At 47.5% G+C, this 19,939-nt stretch overlaps 1 protein-coding gene across 1 annotated transcript; it reads right to left on the bottom strand.

The window, feature by feature from the left end:
• Window positions 1–1,465: 1,465 nt before the first annotated feature.
• LOC102941537 lies at window positions 1,466–13,065 on the bottom strand. Its single transcript, XM_043536986.1, has 6 exons — window positions 12,954–13,065; window positions 7,396–9,236; window positions 7,199–7,303; window positions 5,046–5,110; window positions 2,071–2,131; window positions 1,466–1,965 (listed from the first exon to the last, which is right to left on the bottom strand). The coding sequence occupies exons 1-6, from the start codon at window positions 13,054–13,056 to the stop codon at window positions 1,804–1,806; spliced, it is 2,337 nt and encodes a 778-aa protein (XP_043392921.1). The 5' UTR covers window positions 13,057–13,065; the 3' UTR covers window positions 1,466–1,803.
• Window positions 13,066–19,939: the final 6,874 nt, after the last annotated feature.

Below are 19,939 nucleotides of genomic sequence, written 5' to 3'. Positions count from 1 at the left end.
GGTGAGGGAGAAGTGGGGAATGGAAAGGCCTGGTAGGGAAGCGGGATACAGAGCGCCTCTGGCATTGGGCGGTGGGGGAGGGGAGAAAGGGAGACCCTGGTAGGGAGGAAGGGAGAATGGGGGAGCACACAAAGTCTTTGGCATGGGGGAGAGAAGGGGTGACCCTGGTAGGGGGGGCACACAGAACCCCTGGCATAGGGGGAATGGGGCAGTACACAGAGTTCTGGCATGGAGGAAGAGAATGCCAGACCTTGGTGTGGGGAATGGGGGACACATAGGGTATGTCTACACAGGGAAGAAAAATCTGCGGCTGGCCCATGTCAGCCGTCTCAGGCTCACGGGGCTGCTTCGTTGCTGTGTACACTTTGCTCAGGCTGGAGCCCAAGCTCTGGGACCCTCCCAGCTTGCAGGGTTAGCACTAAGCCCGCACTTGTTCTGTGAAAAAGTATGCATTTTAATCATCAGTTCTGAAGGCGACAGAGAGGATGGCTTCCCGTTTTATCTATGTCACACAGAGCAACATTATAACTTTATACAGTACTCTTGATATACAGTAGTATTCACAAAAATACAAGTTAGTAGCTTTCTTTGCTGGACGACCACTCATATTGTCTTCTAAATAGAAAAAGACAAACATGGAAAGATTTAAAAAGTTTCTGTCTAGCTACAGGAAAAGCTGGATTTTCATTTAATGCACAGCAATATTTTCTTCCTTCTGTTACCTAAGTATCAGAGTAAGACGCAGGGCTGCCACTACGGGAGACTAGAAACTGTTCAGCTCCCCTCTTCCAGTGCTGCCACTTCATCGGTACGTGCTACTGATGCAAAATGCAGCACTGCTCCTGCACCTGAGCTCAGCTTGAGGAGCTCTCTCTACGCAGGATAAAAGCTCTGGAAGGGTCTGATTCAAAGTCCAATGAGCTTTGGACCAGGACCTAAGGCCTTGATCCAGCAAAGTTGTGGACTAAGGCCCAGATCCTCAAGGTATTTAGGCACCTGACTCTCCTGGGAGTTAGGCTTCTAAATATCTTTGAGGGCTTGGGCCTTAGTCTTACTGACTTCAGAGCTGTGTAAGGGCTTTGCTGGATCAGAGCTACAGCTCAAGTTGTGTACCCCACTGAGAGTAAAAGAGAGATCTTGCAGGCCTCGGCCCTAGCCAGCCGAAAGCAGGCGTAACTGAACAACTGCTCATATGCATCTAGCATCTCGGTCTCATCCTTCTAGAAGAGACAGTCCCACGAAAACCCTTATCTGATTACTGAGTCGTGGAGATGGAAGCTGAGCACCATGGCAACAAGCCAGTTGTAATGACAACCTTTAGATGAAAATGGGTTATCCTCTGAAAGGGACTAAAGCCCCTGTGCTCTGCCCCCACTCACATGAGCAGAGGGGAGGAGCAGCAGCAGCTCAGCATCATGCTCTTCCCTTCTTTCTGATCTCAGGGATGCCTCTGGTCCCACCACGTGGGGCTGGTGAGGAGCGTGAAGGGTCGGCCCGAGGAGATAGCAGTTCTCTGTTGTGTTCTCTCTTCAAGCCCGTGGGGGCTCTGGATCACATGTGGAGAGGGGCACTGCAATATGGCTTTGAGGATGGGCAAAGGCAACTGTCCTATGGAGCTGGCCCAAGATGGCCACTCTCCCAGTGCATCATGGGACATCTTCAGGGATGATCTGATGGCAAGTGAGCAAAGGGGAAGTCCCAGAGCCTCCTAGTCCCTGCATGGGTGGGGGATGGTGTGGCTCTAAAGCAGGAGCTCAAGGGGAAATGCAGTGATAACTCTAGGCATTGCTAATATTCCCTGATTTACCTTACATCAGCCCTGTTGAAAATTTCTTCCTCATCCGAGGAGTCTCTGTCATATAACTTCTGGGCCATGGATTTTTTACGTATAGAATCCAATGGGAGATACATGTCTCTAAGCCAAAGCGGTTTCTCCATACTTGAAGTCTCTGATACACCAGGGACCTGGAAGACAGAGTGGAGACATTTATGCTGTGCTGTAGTGTCAACTACTGGCACATTTGGTAAGTACAATTATCTGGGCACATTGAAACTTCTGTCTGTGCTTACCTGATGGATCGCTTCAGAAGAGATTTTGCTCTTTCTCTCTTGGGAGAGTTTCTGAAACGGCCTTTTAAAAAAAGAACATCACGTAAAGCAAGTTAGTGACTCCTCCTAAATCTCGCTCCCCACGCGCTGTGCTACCCTGCTCCAGCTGACATGGCAGTGAGCAGTGGGTTTGGAAGCCAGCCAATTGCCACTCAAACTGTTGTGACGCTTTTGGACTTAACGGATTGGAAATAAAGGGGCTGCAAGGGAGATGGAAAGCCTCTGAGCATTTTTGTCCCTGAAGAATTCCCTCTTTTTAGTACTTTTACAAACAAGGTTCACCATGGTGCAGCTACAGATGGCCTCAGGTAGCCCTTTCCTGCCAGTACGAAAACATCCACTCTCTTACTGGTAACATTTCATCCTGAATCTACAAGATAAACAACCAACGCACAGCACCAAGACAGGCCACAACAGCAACCCGCCTCATGCCCACGCAGGGGAGCAAGGTGGCATGGGGCACCCCCGTACGCTGTGTGGGCCTCCATCGTGCAGGAGGAGAGACAGCCTTGTCAGGCAATGCTTTCTCCCCTGTGTAAGTGGGACTGATGTCACTGGCATTACACTGGGGCAATGCAGCAGAGAAGCAAGGCTCAGCTTGTCCGAGAAGGCCCTTGCGCATGCAAGTGAGCCCCTCATGCAGTGACCTGCTAACGTGGGACTCCCGGGCCGTCAGCTTTGGATGTGACCCAGAGTGTCTGTTCCCATGGCAGTGTGTAGCCGCCTCATTCGGTGTTAGTAATTGTATTATCGCAGTGCCTGGGACCCCAGCTGTGACCAGGGCCTGTGATAAATGAAGGGGTGGGAGATAGCCCCCTTTTATGGACACCCAGCCAGCCAGTTAGCTATAAAATCCCTGTTAGTAGCTATTTTCTACTTGCTTTACTTGTAAAGGGTTAAAAAAGCAGCTAGGAAGGGACTGGGCACCTGACCAAAAGAGCCAATGGGAGGGCTACAGATGAAGTGAGCTAGAACTTTTTAAAATTGGGAAAAAGCTTTCCCTTTGTCTGTTGTTCTCCAGAGAGAGGAGACACAGAACAGCAATGCTGTAAGAAGCTTTAAACCAGGTATGAAAAATCATCAGATCATACCTAGGAATTACTTACCTGAATCCTAGATATGTAAGTAGATCAGGGAAGATCTAGGAAGATGCGATTAGGTTTAGGACTTCTTGCAGTTCCCTGCAGAGGGCGATTCACCACGAGGAAGATCAGCAGCCCCGAGCCCCTTTTCCCCCCTTGTAGTGAACTGGTTACCCCCTTGTTGGGGTTGGGAGGCAGGTGAAAAGGAGGGCAGAGAAATGGAGGGAAACTGAGGTGGGGAAAAAGTGGGAGTAAGAAAGTGGGGGCAGATAGAAAGGTCAGGGGAAGTAGAAATGGCGGGGCCAAGAATGGGTGGCAGGGAGCAGGAGGGCAGAAATGGGGAGCACAGAGTTGGAGGGGGAGATGGGGAAACTTGAAGATGGTTCAGCTCTCGGGGTGAGAGACAGAGATCAGATGCCTTGGCATCGGGAGTTGGGGCACGTAGGAGGGAAAGAGCGAGAAGATGGGTCCCCGTGCCACTCCTGGGGAAGCAGGCCTGCCATCTAGCCCGCAGGCCACAGAATGGAAAACGCATGGTCCCGCCCCCTGGGGCAGTGCAAAGCAGCAGATGAGTCCATGCCTGTGTGCTTTTCATAGGGCTCAGCTAGGCAGCTCCAACTTGTGAACATGGGACACAAGGCTCAGAACCCTCAGCCAGGGCCGGCTCTAGGTTTTTTGCCACCCCAAGCTCCGAGAGTGCAACTGATCAAGCAAAAAAAAAAAAGGATGGCTGGAATTGTGCCGTCCCAAGCACGTGCTTGCTTTGCTGGTGCCTAGAGTCGGTCCTGCCCTCAGCTTGCCAGCAGTGCCCCAGGCAGAAGCATTGCTAGGATTGAGTGGATGCAATGGGCAAGAGAAGAATCCTCCACGGATGCCTGAGGAAGAGAGTCAGAGGTGCTACAGGCCTGCTGTGCCCGTGTGACCCCAGTTATGTCCAACACAGGGCATAAGCAGCAAGCAGACAGGCTCAGAAAATCCCTGCTTCGAAGCCCCCTAGATTTCAGTGCTGCACAGCAGACAGGAGCAACGTCTCCTAGAGCACCTGCAATGAATGAAGCTGAAACAATCAAGTCGATCAATCCGACCTTCCTTTCATGCTGCTCTGGAGGAGGAGCGTGAGTGGATGACTTCAGCTATGTCCTCTCATGCACTTAAAGCAGAGAGGTACACTGCAGCAGGGGAAGCCTGGGTCTCTGAGCACTGATGCCCTGGTAAGGGGCATCCACAAAAATCCTGTCTTCTCCCCAGTGGCAAACCCTGGGCCCTAGGAGAGTGTGTGCAACGGGAGGGGCAAGGAAATCTGCTCGTTTATTTAAATTAAAACGCTCCCATGACTTGATATGGAGGTGGTACCACTGGGCATCATATCATGAGGGCATTTGCAGGAAAGACTTATTTTTTCCTGAATAAATATGGTAAATATTAACTGCACAGAGCTCATGAATCACAATATGCATGTGAGCAACACTGGGGTCCCGGACAAACTGCTGCATTAGTATTGGCTAGTAGGGCCTGGGAAGAGACAGTGGTGATACATTGTTACAGCAAATGGCATAGCTGTCACATGCGATTAATAATTACTGTGGAGAAGAGCAGCTTGCAAGCTGCTGGTGAGAGGTTTGCAGATGTCTAAGTTTATTAGTCATCAGCTGGGATCTCTCACTCTTTGGAGCGTCTTCTCTGTGTTTGCTAAAAGTGAAGCATTGTTTTTTAAATATCCAAGTGGGTGCCTTGTGATTCTCCAACATGCAATATTTGAAAGGTTTGGAACAGTCTAAGATTAGGCATTGTCTAAACAAGAGAAAACAGCTGTCTGTGTTACACAACACTGGCAGGGGAAAAGAGAACAATTACCATATTGACTGTGGTTTGTTATCATGTGTTGATTGAGAAGATGCTGCGGATCTTTGGGAACAAATCTGCTTAAGAAGAAAAAAAAATGACTCTTAAACAGCAGCTGCCAGGCATTTTCTCTCTGTGTGCTGCATACAAGAAACACCGAGATACTGGTTATTAAATAGGAGCTAAGCAAAAATTTTCTGTCTAAACGATTTTTCACTGGGAAATTGTTCTTCAACTAAACAAAATGTTTCACTAAAAGTATTTGCTGCAGAAAAGTTAGATTTTTTCATTGAAAAACCCCAAACTGAAATATTTTTATTTGAAAATGCTGCCACACTTCCTTGTGATAGTTTTAGTTAGGTTGCCCCATGTCCCTATTCTTCTCAATGGACTGGTCTCCTTAGCTGAACTACATGTCCCATGATGCACCACGGCCAGCAACTCACATGATGCACCACTTCCTCATTCCAAGAGGAGAGATCAGAGTGCATCATGGGAAATATAGTCCAACCAGGAGTCGAGTCTATAGAAGAGAATGAAAACAAAAGGGAGGAGCCACTACCATCTAGAGCTGGTCACTTTGGTGAAATATTCTTTCATTAAAGCTGAAACCTATCGTTTCCATGAAATATCTGCCTGAAAAGTTTTTGGCTTGAGCGAGACAGACAAGTCCTTTCTCTACCTGATTTGAAGTAAGAACAGAATTTGAACCCCTGTTTAGACCAGTACTCTAGCCACCAGGAAAGAGAGAGAGAGAGAGACACTCTTGGCTTTGTTCTATCACCGGACACTTTACTGATATATCTAAGCAACAATGTGATGACATCAGGATACTGCTTGTGATCCTGTGCCCTGATCCTGCAGTCTTCACACAGGTAAAGCTGCCATTGACTTCAATGGACAGTTATTCCTGCCATTTTCTTGGAGGGACCCGCCTGTCCCAATGACGGGTGCAATGTTACTGTTGCTGTTATTTGCACTCTGGTAGTGCCTAGCTGCCCCACAGCCCTGTTGTGCTGGGCACTGTCCAAACATCTACCAGCAAGACAGTCTCGGGCCCAAATGAAAGTGTCAAGAGGTGATGGTTGGACACAACACATGGAAGGGTGGACGTGAGATAATGAATGGTGGGAGTTCTGCCTGAGTAAGGACTGCAGGGTTGAGCCCCCTTTGCAACCATTACCACGGTGCCCTCTTTCAGCTCCCCCCTGAGCACTCCTGAACTAAGACCCCTCATGTGGGTAGTGTGGAAGAAGTGTGTGGGCTTATTAAATATTTCCCTCCCAAGGGAGGAGTAGGCTATAGCTGTGCTCTTTATGCAACAAAAATAATGCGCGAAACCACACCGGCATGGCCGGTCTAGTCCCAGGTACCCCCAGCGACCGAGGACACAGAGCGCACGCTGCAGCTGGGAGGTGCGTTTGCAGCACGTGTAGATACACCTGAGCTAGCGATGAGTTAGTGAGATCAACGTGATCTGGCTGGATCAAAGCTCGCTTGAGTAACAAGAGCAGTACAGCCATGGCAGCATGAGCCCTCAAAACATCCCAGCTAGATCTAAGCCAGCTGGGGTGTCTCTGTCAGGGCTGCAGCCAGAGGCGCCAACTCGTGAGTGCTCCAGGGCTCAAGCACCCCTGGAAAAAAAATAGGGGGTGCTCAGCACCCACCAGCCACCGCTGTTCAGCGGGGCTGTGGATCAGCTGTTCGGTGGAACCACTGACCAGCTCTTCAGCCCCACCAATCAGCTGTTAGGTGGCTGGCAGGAGGTGTTTGGGGGAGGGCGGGGGCAGGAAGAGACGGAGTGAGGGCAGGGCCTCGGGGAAGGGGCAGAGCAGGGGCAGGAAGAGACGGAGTGAGGGCAGGGCCTCGGGGAGGGGGCAGAGTGGGGGCAGGAAGAGGCAGAGTGCGGGCAGGGCCTCGGGGGAAGGGGCAGAGTTCGGGTCAGCGCCTGTGGCGGCAGCCACATCTCCTGACTGCTGCACAGAGAGACCCCAGCAGGTGAGGCATAAGTACCAACATATGGCTGCTCTGGCTGGTTCTGGGCAGTTTCTAAAACACGGAGGGCTCATACAGTGTTCGAAGGGATACTGCCAATCTCCTACACAGTGCTGCAAGGACGACTGGAACAATGGCCATGCAACAAATTGATTTTTTTTTTGGCTTACCTCGATGAGACAAATCACTGCAATGATAATCATTATGACCACTGTCACCGAAATCGCCAGCAGCAGCTTGTTGCCGTAGCTGTACTGGGGAGGCTCTGGGGATAACTATGTAACAGAAAGACATTCAAACAGAATGGGAATGATAGTTACTTCTGAGTTTTCTATTGCTCATTTCCAGTGTATCGTGTGGTGCTTACCTCCTCTGAATCCTTCTTGCTGGCTTTCCTCTGGTGGGCGCTTTTGTTGGGCACGTTCCCGTTTTCCCAGAGGTATGTTCGCCACAAAGAGGAGGTTTCTTTGATATCTTCTCTCTCACTGAACAGTTTCATGAGCAGGCCTGTCTTAGAGATGAGCTTCGCACAGGCCAGCTGCACCCTGGGCTCAGTGCAGTCCATTTTCAGGGTTCGGATCACATGGGAGATGAGGTTTCTCACAGCTTGGTTTGGGATGAGGGAGTGCAATCGATTATTCAGCTCAGCTTCAAACAGGTCTCCTTGAACAGAGTAATTATCTGGGGATGATGAACCACTAAGTGCATATGGAAAACCAGAGCTCTCTTTTTGATGCTTCCAGTGTGTTTCATTGACTTGGTGTATGCTGGGTAAGATATCATCCAGCGAAGAGTCTTTGTTTTCTGATGGCTTCTCCAAGACAGCATCAGTCAAAGCAGCACTCTTTCTGTGTGATAACCTATTGATTACACCTTGTTTACTATTCATCCTGTGCTTTTGTTTTCTTTCCACTAGCATGTGGCTTACAGCTGAATTCACTCGATGAAATGCCTTCTGGAAAAGATGATTATTTCTACTGAAATGCGGGCTCCCTTTCTGGCCATGTTTTCTGAAAATAAGAACTTTTTTAGGTTCTCTAAGGGGTGCATGCTTTGCCTTTAGAGCGTCCAGATCTTTCTTCCTACCAGTTTTATTGTCATGTTCCAAGAAAATAATGATTTTACCTGTTAAGTCCTCAGAATTGTTTTCAACCTTAAATGAGACAGTCAAGTGAGAGGCCTGTGTGGGCAAGCGTGGAAGGGAATGTCTCTGGGAGGAGGGAATGGATATTTTGTTATGTCTGAAGACAGAAACTGTGCTAGAGGGATTTAAACTCCTAGCCACTTTCTTCCTGCTTTGTGCCACACGGTGCAAATCTAAGTCACTTTGCTTTGGCATCTGACTCTTAAATGCCTTCTTAGTTTTTCTTCTTTTTCTGCTAAAACAGCAAATTGTTCCTTTGCTTCTCTCTTCTTTAGCTTGCAGGGTCTCTCTTTTCATCTTCTTTGATTGTTTTTCCTTCCCTTCCCTTGTACATTTCATCATATAATCCACACATTCCTTTGTTCTCTCTGGAGTTTTCTTCCTTCCATGTGTGTTTCTGGATAAAACCTTGTCGCATTGCTCTGCAAGTTCCCTACACATCCCTCTGGTTTTCAAATGTTCTCTCAGACGCCCGGGCATTGCTGGAGTTTGCCGCTCAGTTCCGTGTGCTTGGCTTTTGTGCATGGCAGGAGTCTTCAGGAATGACTTGAGCACAGATTTGATCTTGTTTGCACCATTGCCATTTTCAGCATTGTATAATTTTTCTTGGAGCTCTGTTGCTAGCAAGTTCGCCAAAATATAGAGTTTCCTCAATTCACTTTCATTGGCCCACTCCACGTGCTGAAAGTCAGTCAATGCCAACATATTGGACTGAGCTGTAGGAAGTTTGAAAGGGCCTGGGGTAACTTTTCCTATGTGTAAATTAAAATTAAACAGTTTAAAATATGGCAGGACTGTCAGTCCTACATCCTTTATTTCTCCCTTCTTGGTCAGGTGTTTAAAGAAAAGGTAATTTATTCCAGGAAGAAGCTCTCCTGACTTATTAAGATTAATATCAATCTTAGGTTGATACTGGCTATCTGTGAGCATCGTGATTTTATTATCACTGTTGGTGAGTAAAGGTTCCTCAGGCTCAAGATTTAACACAACGCTGGCATTCAGTTTCCTGGACTGTAACACTTTCATTAATTCCTCTTGCATCTTTTCTAAAGGTTCTTCGTGAACTGTTCAAAAAACAAGAGAGCAAATTTGTATCTCTCTATGTCAAGAAGAGATTGCTTCAAAAATATGGGGTCACAGGTTACCCTAACCCACAGACACAGTGTAACAACTCAGTGGAAATGTGTGCTAAAGAGAAACCCATTTTGAAATGTAGGGTAGATAAGTTAGGGGGAAAGACTTGTTAGATCAGCCGGTCCCTCTTTTGGAGCCAGAGGATATCTAAAGGGCTCTGTCCACATTCGTTTTAAGTGTCCCATGTGACCAAACTTTCCTTGGGAGAGTTTTCCACACCCTAAGACCTCTCACTCTCTGGTTGTTTCTCTTCCAAGGCTATATCTCATTGCCCTTAGCTAAGTGTAAATGTATTTTTTCACTCTTGCCAAACTCAGAATCAGCTGAATAAAATGAACTCAAATTGAAAACCAACCAAAAAACCCAAATCCTGGAAAGCAAGACAAAGCATGGAATCGGACCAGCTGAATGAGGATGAAATATTGGTCACCACTTGCAGTCACTACTAATAGAACATTCCATACGGAAAACGACAGACTAGATTATCCAGTGCAAAGTGGCCTGAAAGCAGTCACCAGGCCAGCTGAGAACTCCCCAGTGCAAGCAGACTCTCTGCTGGTGTTCAGCTATCAGAGGCAGATCTGTGGCCCCCACGCCCAGTAGAAGTGGAAGGAGTGGGCATTCGGGTGCAAGGAGGGAAGAGGGTGTGGCAGAGGCGACCTCAACATGACCAGTCCTCCCCAGGCACCAATTAGGGCTATGCCTGGGCAGTTGTAACTTGTGATGGGCTCAGGGGCCCTGAGTCTGGGCTCTGCAGCCAGCATCTGGCAGCTCCCCAGGCTTGAAGGCTACTGCAGAACGTGCTGAGACTGTAGAGTTAAGGGAAGCGCTCGAGAGTCAAGAGATTCTTAAATCAGTGTTGCCCAGGTAACCCCAGCTCCCTCCCGAGTCGCCTGTACAGTCTAATGACAGATACAAAGTAACAGTTTCAAAAGTGCCTAAGCGATTTAGGAGCCTAAGAGTTCCATTGACTTTCAACGAGATTTACACCCCCCAGTGTCTGTCACTTATGAAAATGGGATTTAGGCTCCAAGTGACTCGGGTGCTTTTGAAAATGTTACCCCACCTCTTAGTCCATGGTAACCGGCTCCTCCCTGGGCTCCTTTTCACAGTGTTCCTGCCTCTTGTAGGATGCAGGGAGTCATCAAGGACTATGCACCAGGTAAGCTCTCAGAATAGAGCTTATTAATAAGGCTGCAAGTCTGTCACAGAGGTCACGGAAGTCATGGATTCCGTGACTTTCTGTGACCTCTGTGACTTCTGCAGCTCCGGGGCTGCCTGAGCAGATCAGGCAGCCCCTGGGCCAGCTGCACTGGCCACTGCTGGGGCAGTTTAGGTTTGGGAGGGGGCTCAGGGCTGGGGCAATGGGTTGAGGTTCAGGGTGGTGCTTACCTCGGGGAGGGGGGCGGCTCCCTGGAAGCAGCCGGCGTGTTCCTTCAGCTCCTAGGCGGCGGGGCCAAGGGGCTCTGTGCACTGCCCCCACCCACAGGTGCTGTCCCCACCCACAGGCGCTGCCCCCGCAGCTCCCATTGGCTGCAGTTCCCAGCCAATGGGAGATGCGGAGCCAGAGCTTGTGGCGGTGGAAGCACAGGGAGCCCCCTGGCCTTCCCTCCCCCTAGGAGCTGCAGGGACACGCAGAGCTGGGTAGGGAGGGAGCCTGCCAGCCCCGCCAATCCTCCCCCCTCAGCACTAGAGGGGGTCCCGGGCCACGTGCTACCACCTGGCCCCCCTTCTCCACACCAGTGGGAGTCCCAGGCCACCCCCTCAGAGCACCCATGGCTCCCCCCCGACCAAGTTTTAGTTAGGGGTATATTACAAGTAAGTCATGGACAGGTCACGGGCCATGATTTTTTTGTTTACTGCCTGTGACCTGGCCATGACTTTTACTAAAAATACCCGGAACTAAAATGTAGTCTTACTTATTAATAATCCCTAGCTCTTTATAGTACTTTTCATCAGCAGATCTCAATGTGCTTTACAAAGGTCAACATCGTTATCCCCATTTTACAGGTAGGGAAACTGAGGCACAGAGCAGGGAAGTGTCTTTTCCAAGGTCATCCACCAGGTCAGTGGCAGAGCTGGGAATATGACCCGGGTCTCCCAAGTCCCAGTCCAGTGCTGTACCTAGCAGGCAACACTGTTCATGAGGTACATCAAACCAAAGTGGTGCATGCAGTGGGCCTGGTGGTGCATGTCGCCCTGTGCAAGACAGGGGCACTCTGAGAGCAGCCTGTGACCATGTAACAGAGACCAATCAGGCCGTGGAACGGCTTCGCTATTTGTTCAGGACATTTAAACCTGTAGACTAGATGCAACTGTAGCACTAGTACAGTCCAGAGAGGGAGTGAAAAGGCCTCAATGGCGCAACTGATATTTCCTTGCTCACCTCTGTGATTTCTGGCCACAGGTGAGAGTGGGAGTGTGAACAGCCTGACTAAGAGTACAAGAATTCATGGCATCTCTTGTCAGTTCTGAGGCTCATATTTTACAAGGGAGGTGCACGACTGAGGCTGTGGTATGCAACTCAGTACGTGCAATTGAATCGCATTGGCGTGCAGATACCAGTGCTAAAGGAAACACCATGTTGGATGGAACCAACCATAGACAATTAACCAAACAAGCCAGTTTTCCCAAGATGATATTTGACACCAACTAAAGTTTTAAGTCCAAAACACTCTTCAGCCTTCATTGCCTCTAACCCACTTTCTAGTCGGAAAAGCTCCACATTTCTCCGTGCTCTGTGTGTGTGTGGTGGGGGGGGGGGGGGGAGGGCTGTTAGTTAAATGTCTTCTTGGGTGCCAGCTGCTGGTGTCTGTTGGGGCTGTTTGCTCAGCAGACTTTCAGGGAGTTTAAATGGCTCACACTGATAGGGCACTAAACCAGTCACTCCTGAGGCTGCCTTGGTCTCACCCCAGCAGGGATGCCCCTGGAATTGGCACAGAGGTAGAACAGTGTCCACATGTGGCGTTAATAAGGAATAGCTCTTGAATAATTCCATGTGTAGACAAGCCCTAACCTAATAGTTAGAGATCGGCTTAAGCACCTAGCACGAGGTTTAATATCCCTTCCCAAATGTTTATCAGTAAGTTTTCTAACTCTGAATATTCTGGTATCCATAGACATGTCCAGTTCCTTTTTGAATCTTGCTACCTTCTTGGCCTCAACTTCATGAGGCAGTGAGTTCCATAGTCTAACCATGTATTGTGTGAAAAAGTATTTCTTTTTTTCCATTTTGTATTTGCCACTTTTTACCTCACTGAATGCCCCTTGTTCTTGTGTTATGACACAGGGAAAACAGAAGCTCCTGATCTCCCTTCTCTAGACCAGTCATTATGTTATAGACTCTTATCATGTCCGCTCTTATCATCTCCTTTCTAAGATAAGAAATCTTCATCTTTTCAGTCTTCATGAAAGAGTTTTCACAGGCCATTGATCATTCTCATCACCCTTTCTGAACCCCCTCGAATTCCGCAATATCATTTGTGAGATGGAGTGACCAGTGCTGCACTCAGTCTTGTGAAGTGCTGAGTGCTGGGAGCGGAGGACCAACTGAGCCTTTCCTGTACAGAATCTTTCACAGCTAATGGAGTAATGGTCACACTTAAGGCGTCTATGTTCAAAATGATATATGTTAACTGCAAGCCTACCGCACAGGGAGGAGTTGGTGGCACACAAATGTTCACAGTGTAACTTGATTGTCTTACACAGAATTTCAATATTCTCTTTCAGCTGGCAGAGGCAGCAAGCCATGTTGTTGGGCAGTATGCTGCAGACAAAAACATGATTGAACAAAATCCCAGTATTTCATGCCTTCCCTTGTATTACATATTGAGCAATACCCAGCCACCCCAGCCATACATTTGTGTGTGTGTTTATTCTAGAGCTGCATGGAAAGCTATTTCTCCTCCAACTAAAATTTCAGCTGAAATTTTTTTGTTCAAAATTTTCCATTTGAAATTTTTTTTTTAAATGTTGTGACATTCTGAAGGGAAGCATTCATTTTCAGTTTGAATCAAAGTTTTCATTTTGATTTTTCAAAAACTGAACTGAAAAATGCAACTGGAAACAAAACAAATGTTTTCATTTCCTTTAGAAATTTCTCATTGAAAAATGTAATCAGAAACAACATTTCTGACAAAACTCCACGCATTCAGCAAGTAGCTTTTCTTACTATTATTTGATTATAATATTTCTATTATTTATTAGTTGCATTGCAGCAGTGCATAGAAGCCATAGTGATGAACAAACTCAGAACAAAAAGAAGAACCTAACTGATCTAAATATGTGTTGTCTTTAACAGGGACTTGCAAAAGGAAATATCTGGGGGGAGGGATAGCTCAGTGGTTTGAGCATTGGTCTAAACCCAGGAATGTGAGTTCAATCTTTGAGGGGGCCATTTAGGGATCTGGGGCAAAAATTGGAGATTGGTCCTGCTTTGAGCAGGGGGTTGGACTAGATGACCTCCTGAGGTCCCTTCCAACCCTGATATTCTATGATATTGGGCTGGTTGCCTTTTTCTTTTTTATGATGTATAATGAAGGTCCAAGAGGGTTTTGTAAACATAGTACAGAAAAGTTACTAACTGAAATAACTTTTGTTTTCTGAATGCATTGCCTCGATCCCATACAGCTCTCAATTATTGCTGAGTTATTAGATACAAAGCTAATGATCTCCACGGGCAAACCTTATCAGCATAGATTATGAAATTAGAGTGTTTACAGAAAAACAGCTAAAATTAGTGTAGGGGCAAACCAGCATGTTTAGCATCAGAGGACTAGGTACAGGAAACAACCCGAAAAACCAGAATTCCTTGGTGTACGTTTCTGTACACATCCCCAGGCTTCGACTTTCTTAAGTAGCTGAACAGGTGAGTGTGTGGTTTTCACTTGTTTTTTCAGACTAAATACCTGCTTCCTGTGCTTGGTAGCATGCCAGTGGGAAAGGACCTATGGAAAAGCTGACACATACCAGCAGCTCCGACATAGTATAGCAGGGTCTTTGGGAAGGGGCATGTCTGCAGGCCAGACAGGGTATAGCAGGGTCTTTGGGAAGGGGAATGCCCACAGGCCAGACAGGGTATAGCAGGGTCACTGGGAAGGGGCATGTCTGCAGCTCAGACAGGGTATAGCAGGGTCTTTGGGAAGGGGCATGTCTGCAGGCCAGACAGGGTATAGCAGGGTGTTTGGGAAGTGGCATGCCCGCAGTCCAGACAGGGTATACATTCAGAGCTATTAAGGGATAGGTAGGCATAGTCTCCCCACTTATGCCACCTAAGTAATGAGACCCATGGATTCTAGGTGTGTGGAACCCTCTGTCCAGTCGTGTGCCTGGAGTTTGTGTCCCTTTGCACTCACCATTCAGGGAGTTACTTGGCAATGTCGCCCTTTCACCGAAAGGTTGTTTTTAGTTAACTTGTTTTCCGTGTGGTGACTGTGTCAGGCCCCCATGCCATTCTCTCCTTCCCTCACACAAAGGGCCAGATCCCCAGCACCTGCTTCACCCTTTGCACAGCTCCTGTGATGCAAAGGGGCCAGAAAACTGACTGAACAGGGAGCTGGGAAATTCTCAGGTGTAGGGAATCCCTGGCAGGTGGACAGCTGGCATAAATGGCTCTACCTCACCCTATCCTGAGTTCCCTGATCCCAGCACAGAAGGTGTGTCAGGGACAAGAGCGTGCCCCTGTAATCAGGAGAGACTTTAAGACACCTTTGTCACTTTGCCCTCATCCTTCCCCAGTCAGCCAGACTGAAGGATCTGACTCCTGTGCAAAACTGGGCCTGCTCTTGAGTTTGGTTTGATTGTTGCTTCAGACCCTTAACCCTTGTATCAAATGCCTGACAGGACTGTACTCCTGCTTTTCCATAGCTTGTTGCCCAAACTTTCTCTTGGTTGCTTTGTTTGATCCCACATCTTTTCCCTCTAGCTCTCTTACCTCAAAGAGCCACTCCACCTTAGAGAGGCCTGAGATGGTCCTATAGAGCTCCCGCTGACCTCAGTACCAGAGTGAGGCAAGTGAATAACGCGGCAAGTCTCCAGGCCTGCATCGTGCTGCAGGTGCTTAAAAGCCCTTCAGCATGGCGCCAGCTGTCCAGTCCAGCTATTTCATTAGGAATGGTTAGAGTTTTGGATGCTATTTTATTTTCATTATTCTGTCTTTATCTCAACGAAGAATAAAAGCTAATGTGTTGTTGTCCATATGTCAGGGAATGTCCTTTATTAAAGGGTTTATTTTAATGCTACAGCATGTTACAAAACAGGGCTTTGGCTTTAGTGTGATTTTTATAGCTTGCCTCGTCGGTTGCATTCTGCAGTGCTGCTAGGCACAATTAACAAGCCCTAGGTGTTCCTCTGGGCCAGGGACCATCTTTTTGTTCTGGGCTTATGCAGAGCCTAGCACAATGGGGTCCTGGCCAATGACTGGGGCTCCTGGATGCTACAGGAATAAGTAAGAATACAAATAATAACAATAACAACGAGGAGTCCTTGTGGCACCTTAGAGACTAACAAATTTATTTGGGCATAAGCTTTTGTGGCTATAACCCACTTCATCAGATTTGTGGAGTGAAAAATACAGTAGGCAAGTATAAATATACAGCACATGGAAAGATGGGACTTGCCTTACCAAGTGGGGGGGTCCGTGCTAACGAGGCCAATTCAATCAGGGTGGATGTGGCCCATTCCCAACAGTTGACAACAAGGTGTGAATATCAACAGAGGGAAAATTAGTAGAGGGAAAATTACTTTTTGTATTGACCCAGCCACTCCCAGTCTTTAGTCAGGCCTAATTTGATGGTGTCAAGTTTGCAAATTAATTCCAGTTCTGCAGTTTCTCGTTGAAGTCTGTTTTTGAAGTTTTTTTGTTGAAGAATGGTCACTTTTAAGTCTGTTATTGAGTGTCCAGGGAGATTGAAGTGCTCTCCTTGTTTCTGAATGTTACAATTCTTGATGTCTGATTTGTGTCCGTTTATTCTTTTGCATAGAGACTGTCCGGTTTGGCCAATGTACATGTCAGAGGGGCATTGCTGGCACGTGATGGCACACATCACATTGGTGGATGTGCAGGTGAACAAACCCCTGATGGTGTTTTAGTTGGAGGCTGTAGGTGATTGTAGTGGCATTCTGTTACTTTCTTTGTTTGGCCTGTCCTGTAGTAGGTGACTTTTGGGTACCCTTCTGGCTCTGACAATCTGTTTCTTCACTTCCCCAGGTGGGTATTGTAGTTTTAAGAACGCTTGGTAGAGATCCTGTAGGTGTTTGTCTCTGTCTGAGGGATCGGAGCAAATGCAGTTGTATCTTAGGGCTTGGCTGTAGACAATGGATCATGTGGTGTGGTCTGGATGAAAGCTGGAGGCATGTAGGTAGGAATAGCGGTCAGTAGGTTTCCGGTATAGCGTGGTGTTTATGTGACCATCACTTATTTGCACTGTAGTGTCCAGGAAGTGGATCTCTTGTGTGGACTGGTCCAGGCTGAGGTTGATGGTGGGTCCAGATGATGAAGATGTCATCAATGTAGTGCACCTACAGCCCCCAACTAAAACTTCTCCAGCGCATCATCAAGGATCTACAACCTATCCTGGAGGACGATCCCTCACTCTCATAGACCTTGGGAGACAAGCCAGTCCTCGCCTACAGACAGCCCCCCAACCTGAAGCAAATACTCACCAGCAACTACACACCACACAACAGAAACACTAACCCAGCAGCCGATCCCTGCAACAAACCCTGTTGCCAACTCTGTCCGCATATCTATTCAAGGGACACCATCACAGGATCTAACCAAATCAGCCAAACCACCAGAGGCTCATTCACCTGCACATCTACAATGTGATATATGCCATCATGTGCCAGCAATGCCCCTCTGCCATGTACATTGACCAAACCGGACAGTCGTTACACAAAAGAATAAATGGAATGGGCCACATCCACCCTGATTAAATTGGCCTCGTTAGCACTGACCCCCCCACTTGGTAAGGCAAGTCCCATCTTTCCATGTGCTGTATATTTATACTTGCCTACTGTATTTTTCACTCCATGCATCTGATGAAGTGGGTTATAGCCACGAAAGCTTATGCCCAAATAAATTTGTTAGTCTCTAAGGCGCCACAAAGACTCCTAATTGTTTTTGCTAATACAGACTAACATGGCTACCCCTCTGAAAATAATAACAAAAATAATAAGAATGGAAACCTTACAGTTTTTCCAGGCTCCAGATGAAGGGCATCTGACATTGACTTTTTAATAGAATAATATCATCAGGCATTCTAATGATTCCTAGCTCTCACAGGGTGCTTTTCCTCAGTAGATCTCAAAGCACTTCTCAGTGTTTAATTATTTATCTTCATAGCAGCCCTGTGAGGCAGAGCCCTGCTGCTATCCCCACGGTGCAGATGGGGAGCTGCGGCTGCTTGGAGAGGCCAAGTGACTTATCCAAGGCACATAGGAAGTCTGTGGCAGAGCACAGCCTTGCACCCAGGCCTAGGTTAGTGCTCTGCCCACTTCCTTAACCTACAAATGGCTTTTTAAAATAGTTAAACAAATTCTCCTGCAGAGATGGCTCATTACTGCTGATGGCAGCCTGGTTTTCAGTTTGCCTCTGTGATTAAAAGGTGACAGACCAAAAGGTAATGTTCGCACATGGCTGTTCTTTAAGACGATGTACTCTTAGGGGATGGCTTTAGTTGAGGTTATGTCCACACTACAGGTGCTACAGGGGCACAGCTGCATAGATGTGTCTACATTGACAGGAGAGGTTTTTCCATCAAAGTAGTTAATTCACCTTTTAGAAGGGTTAGCAAGTGGGACAGAAGAATTATACTGTTGACGTAGCTGCATTTACACTGGGGGTTAGGTCCTCTTAACTACGGCACTCATTTTTCACAACATTTTTCATTGCCCTGAGTGATGTAGCTAGGTCAATCTAACTTTTAAGTGCAAACCAGGCCCTAGTTTACCGGCAGGTACTAGTGGTAGAAAGCACACTTCATCTGTGCAGACGCTGTATGTTGGAACAAACTCTCCCCAAGGCCCTGTGGGAATGTTTTAGTTATGATATACTGGAGCTAGTGTCAGTATTTCTCCAGGGGAACTGACATCTGTAAGCCTTTGATTACTGCAGAAAAATCAACAACTCTAGCAGTCAGAAGTTGGGGTTTAAAGGCACCGTTTTTACTTTGCACTTTTGTTTGTTTTTGTTTTTTTGCTTTTCAGGCAAGTAATTTTTCTAGCAACTGCAATCTGCGATGAATAGAAACAAAATCCAGAGAGTACTTACAGTGTTTCTAGCCGAAGCGATGTCATGAGAAGAGTCTGAAATGTCTTTTGAGTCACTTGTGTGGCACCTAGGTCCCTGAAAAAGATTTAAAAAAAAACAAACTAAAAGTGCAGCCCTGGTTATTGGAATTCTGCCCCGAGGACAATTACAAACATCTGATCTTAACGTCATTTACGTTTAGACCTACCTCTGCATAGTCAACTGCACCAATATATTTCAAAACCTTTATGGTCCAGCCTATTAGATCTGTTTAAAATCATCAGGCCTGGAAGAGGAGGAGAGAATCCTGCTGATATAGGGGAGGCAGGTGAGACAGGGGTAGGCTCCACTCTCTTTTTCATCTTCATCCCTGAATCCAAGAGGTCATCATCCAAGTGGACTGAAGGAGGACATTTCTCGTGGAGGAGATGAAGCTACTCTCTCCTTGGGGCAGCCAGAAGAAGGGAAATAGGACTCAGAATGAAACCTTTGTGTCAATGGGAGTTTCGCCAGGATTTCACACTCCATGCTTAAATAGTCTTCCCGAAGGACCACACCCCAGCTGAGGGCCTTACTGCCAGGATCCCCCTTCCTCTCTTGGAGGGCTCTGTCACAGCTAAGCAAAGGAGAAGTAAATGATTTTCTCAAATCCTTTCTCACAAGACAAATGGCCAACCCCAACCACTAAAATCCATAAGAAATGTAAGAACAGCCTGTATTTTATCCAAGAGAGAGTTGAAAAGATCACTGAGCATTGTCTCCTAATTCAGAGTCTGGTAAAAAGAATGTTCATGGAAGATATCCTGGAAGAAAAAGAAACAGTCACAGGGTTGGAAAGAAAACGGTGCCCGAGATGCTGAAGACAGTGTGTGGCAAGCACGACTCTGTTACTGCGACTAGGAGCAGCAGGACAGAGCCACAGCTGGAGCACAGTAGGGAGGCTAGGGAGGGAGCGGGGCAGCGGCTGCTCCCCCACCGAGCAGAAGTGGCGTCTTTTTAATTCTTTGGCGTCTTTTACACTTTTACTCACCCGGTGGCGCGCCGGGTCTTGGGCGGCGGGTCAGGCGGAGCTGCGGGTCTTCGGCGGCGGGGCCTTCGCTCGGCGGCGCTGCGGTGGCGGAGTGAAGGGCCCGACGCCGAAGTGGCGGGTGGCGCCTTTTTTTATCTGTGCTCCCCCTGGTTTCTCTGCCAGGCTACGCCACTGCTGGAGTAGCAGGCTTAGTTCCACAGATTTCACAGACTTCAAGGCCAGAAGGGACCATTGTGATCATCAAGTCCGACCTCCTGCATAACCCAGGCCATAGAACTTCTCCAAAATAATCCCTAGAGCAGGTCTGTTAGAAAAGCATCCAATCTAGATTTAAAAATTGTCAGGTTGTAGAA

The sequence above is a fragment of the Chelonia mydas genome, chromosome 27 (assembly GCF_015237465.2).
Source record: "Chelonia mydas isolate rCheMyd1 chromosome 27, rCheMyd1.pri.v2, whole genome shotgun sequence".
In the NCBI taxonomy this organism is placed as follows: domain Eukaryota; kingdom Metazoa; phylum Chordata; order Testudines; family Cheloniidae; genus Chelonia; species Chelonia mydas.
Note: the sequence above shows the minus strand (reverse complement) of the source record. Positions and strands in the feature narration are given on the sequence as shown.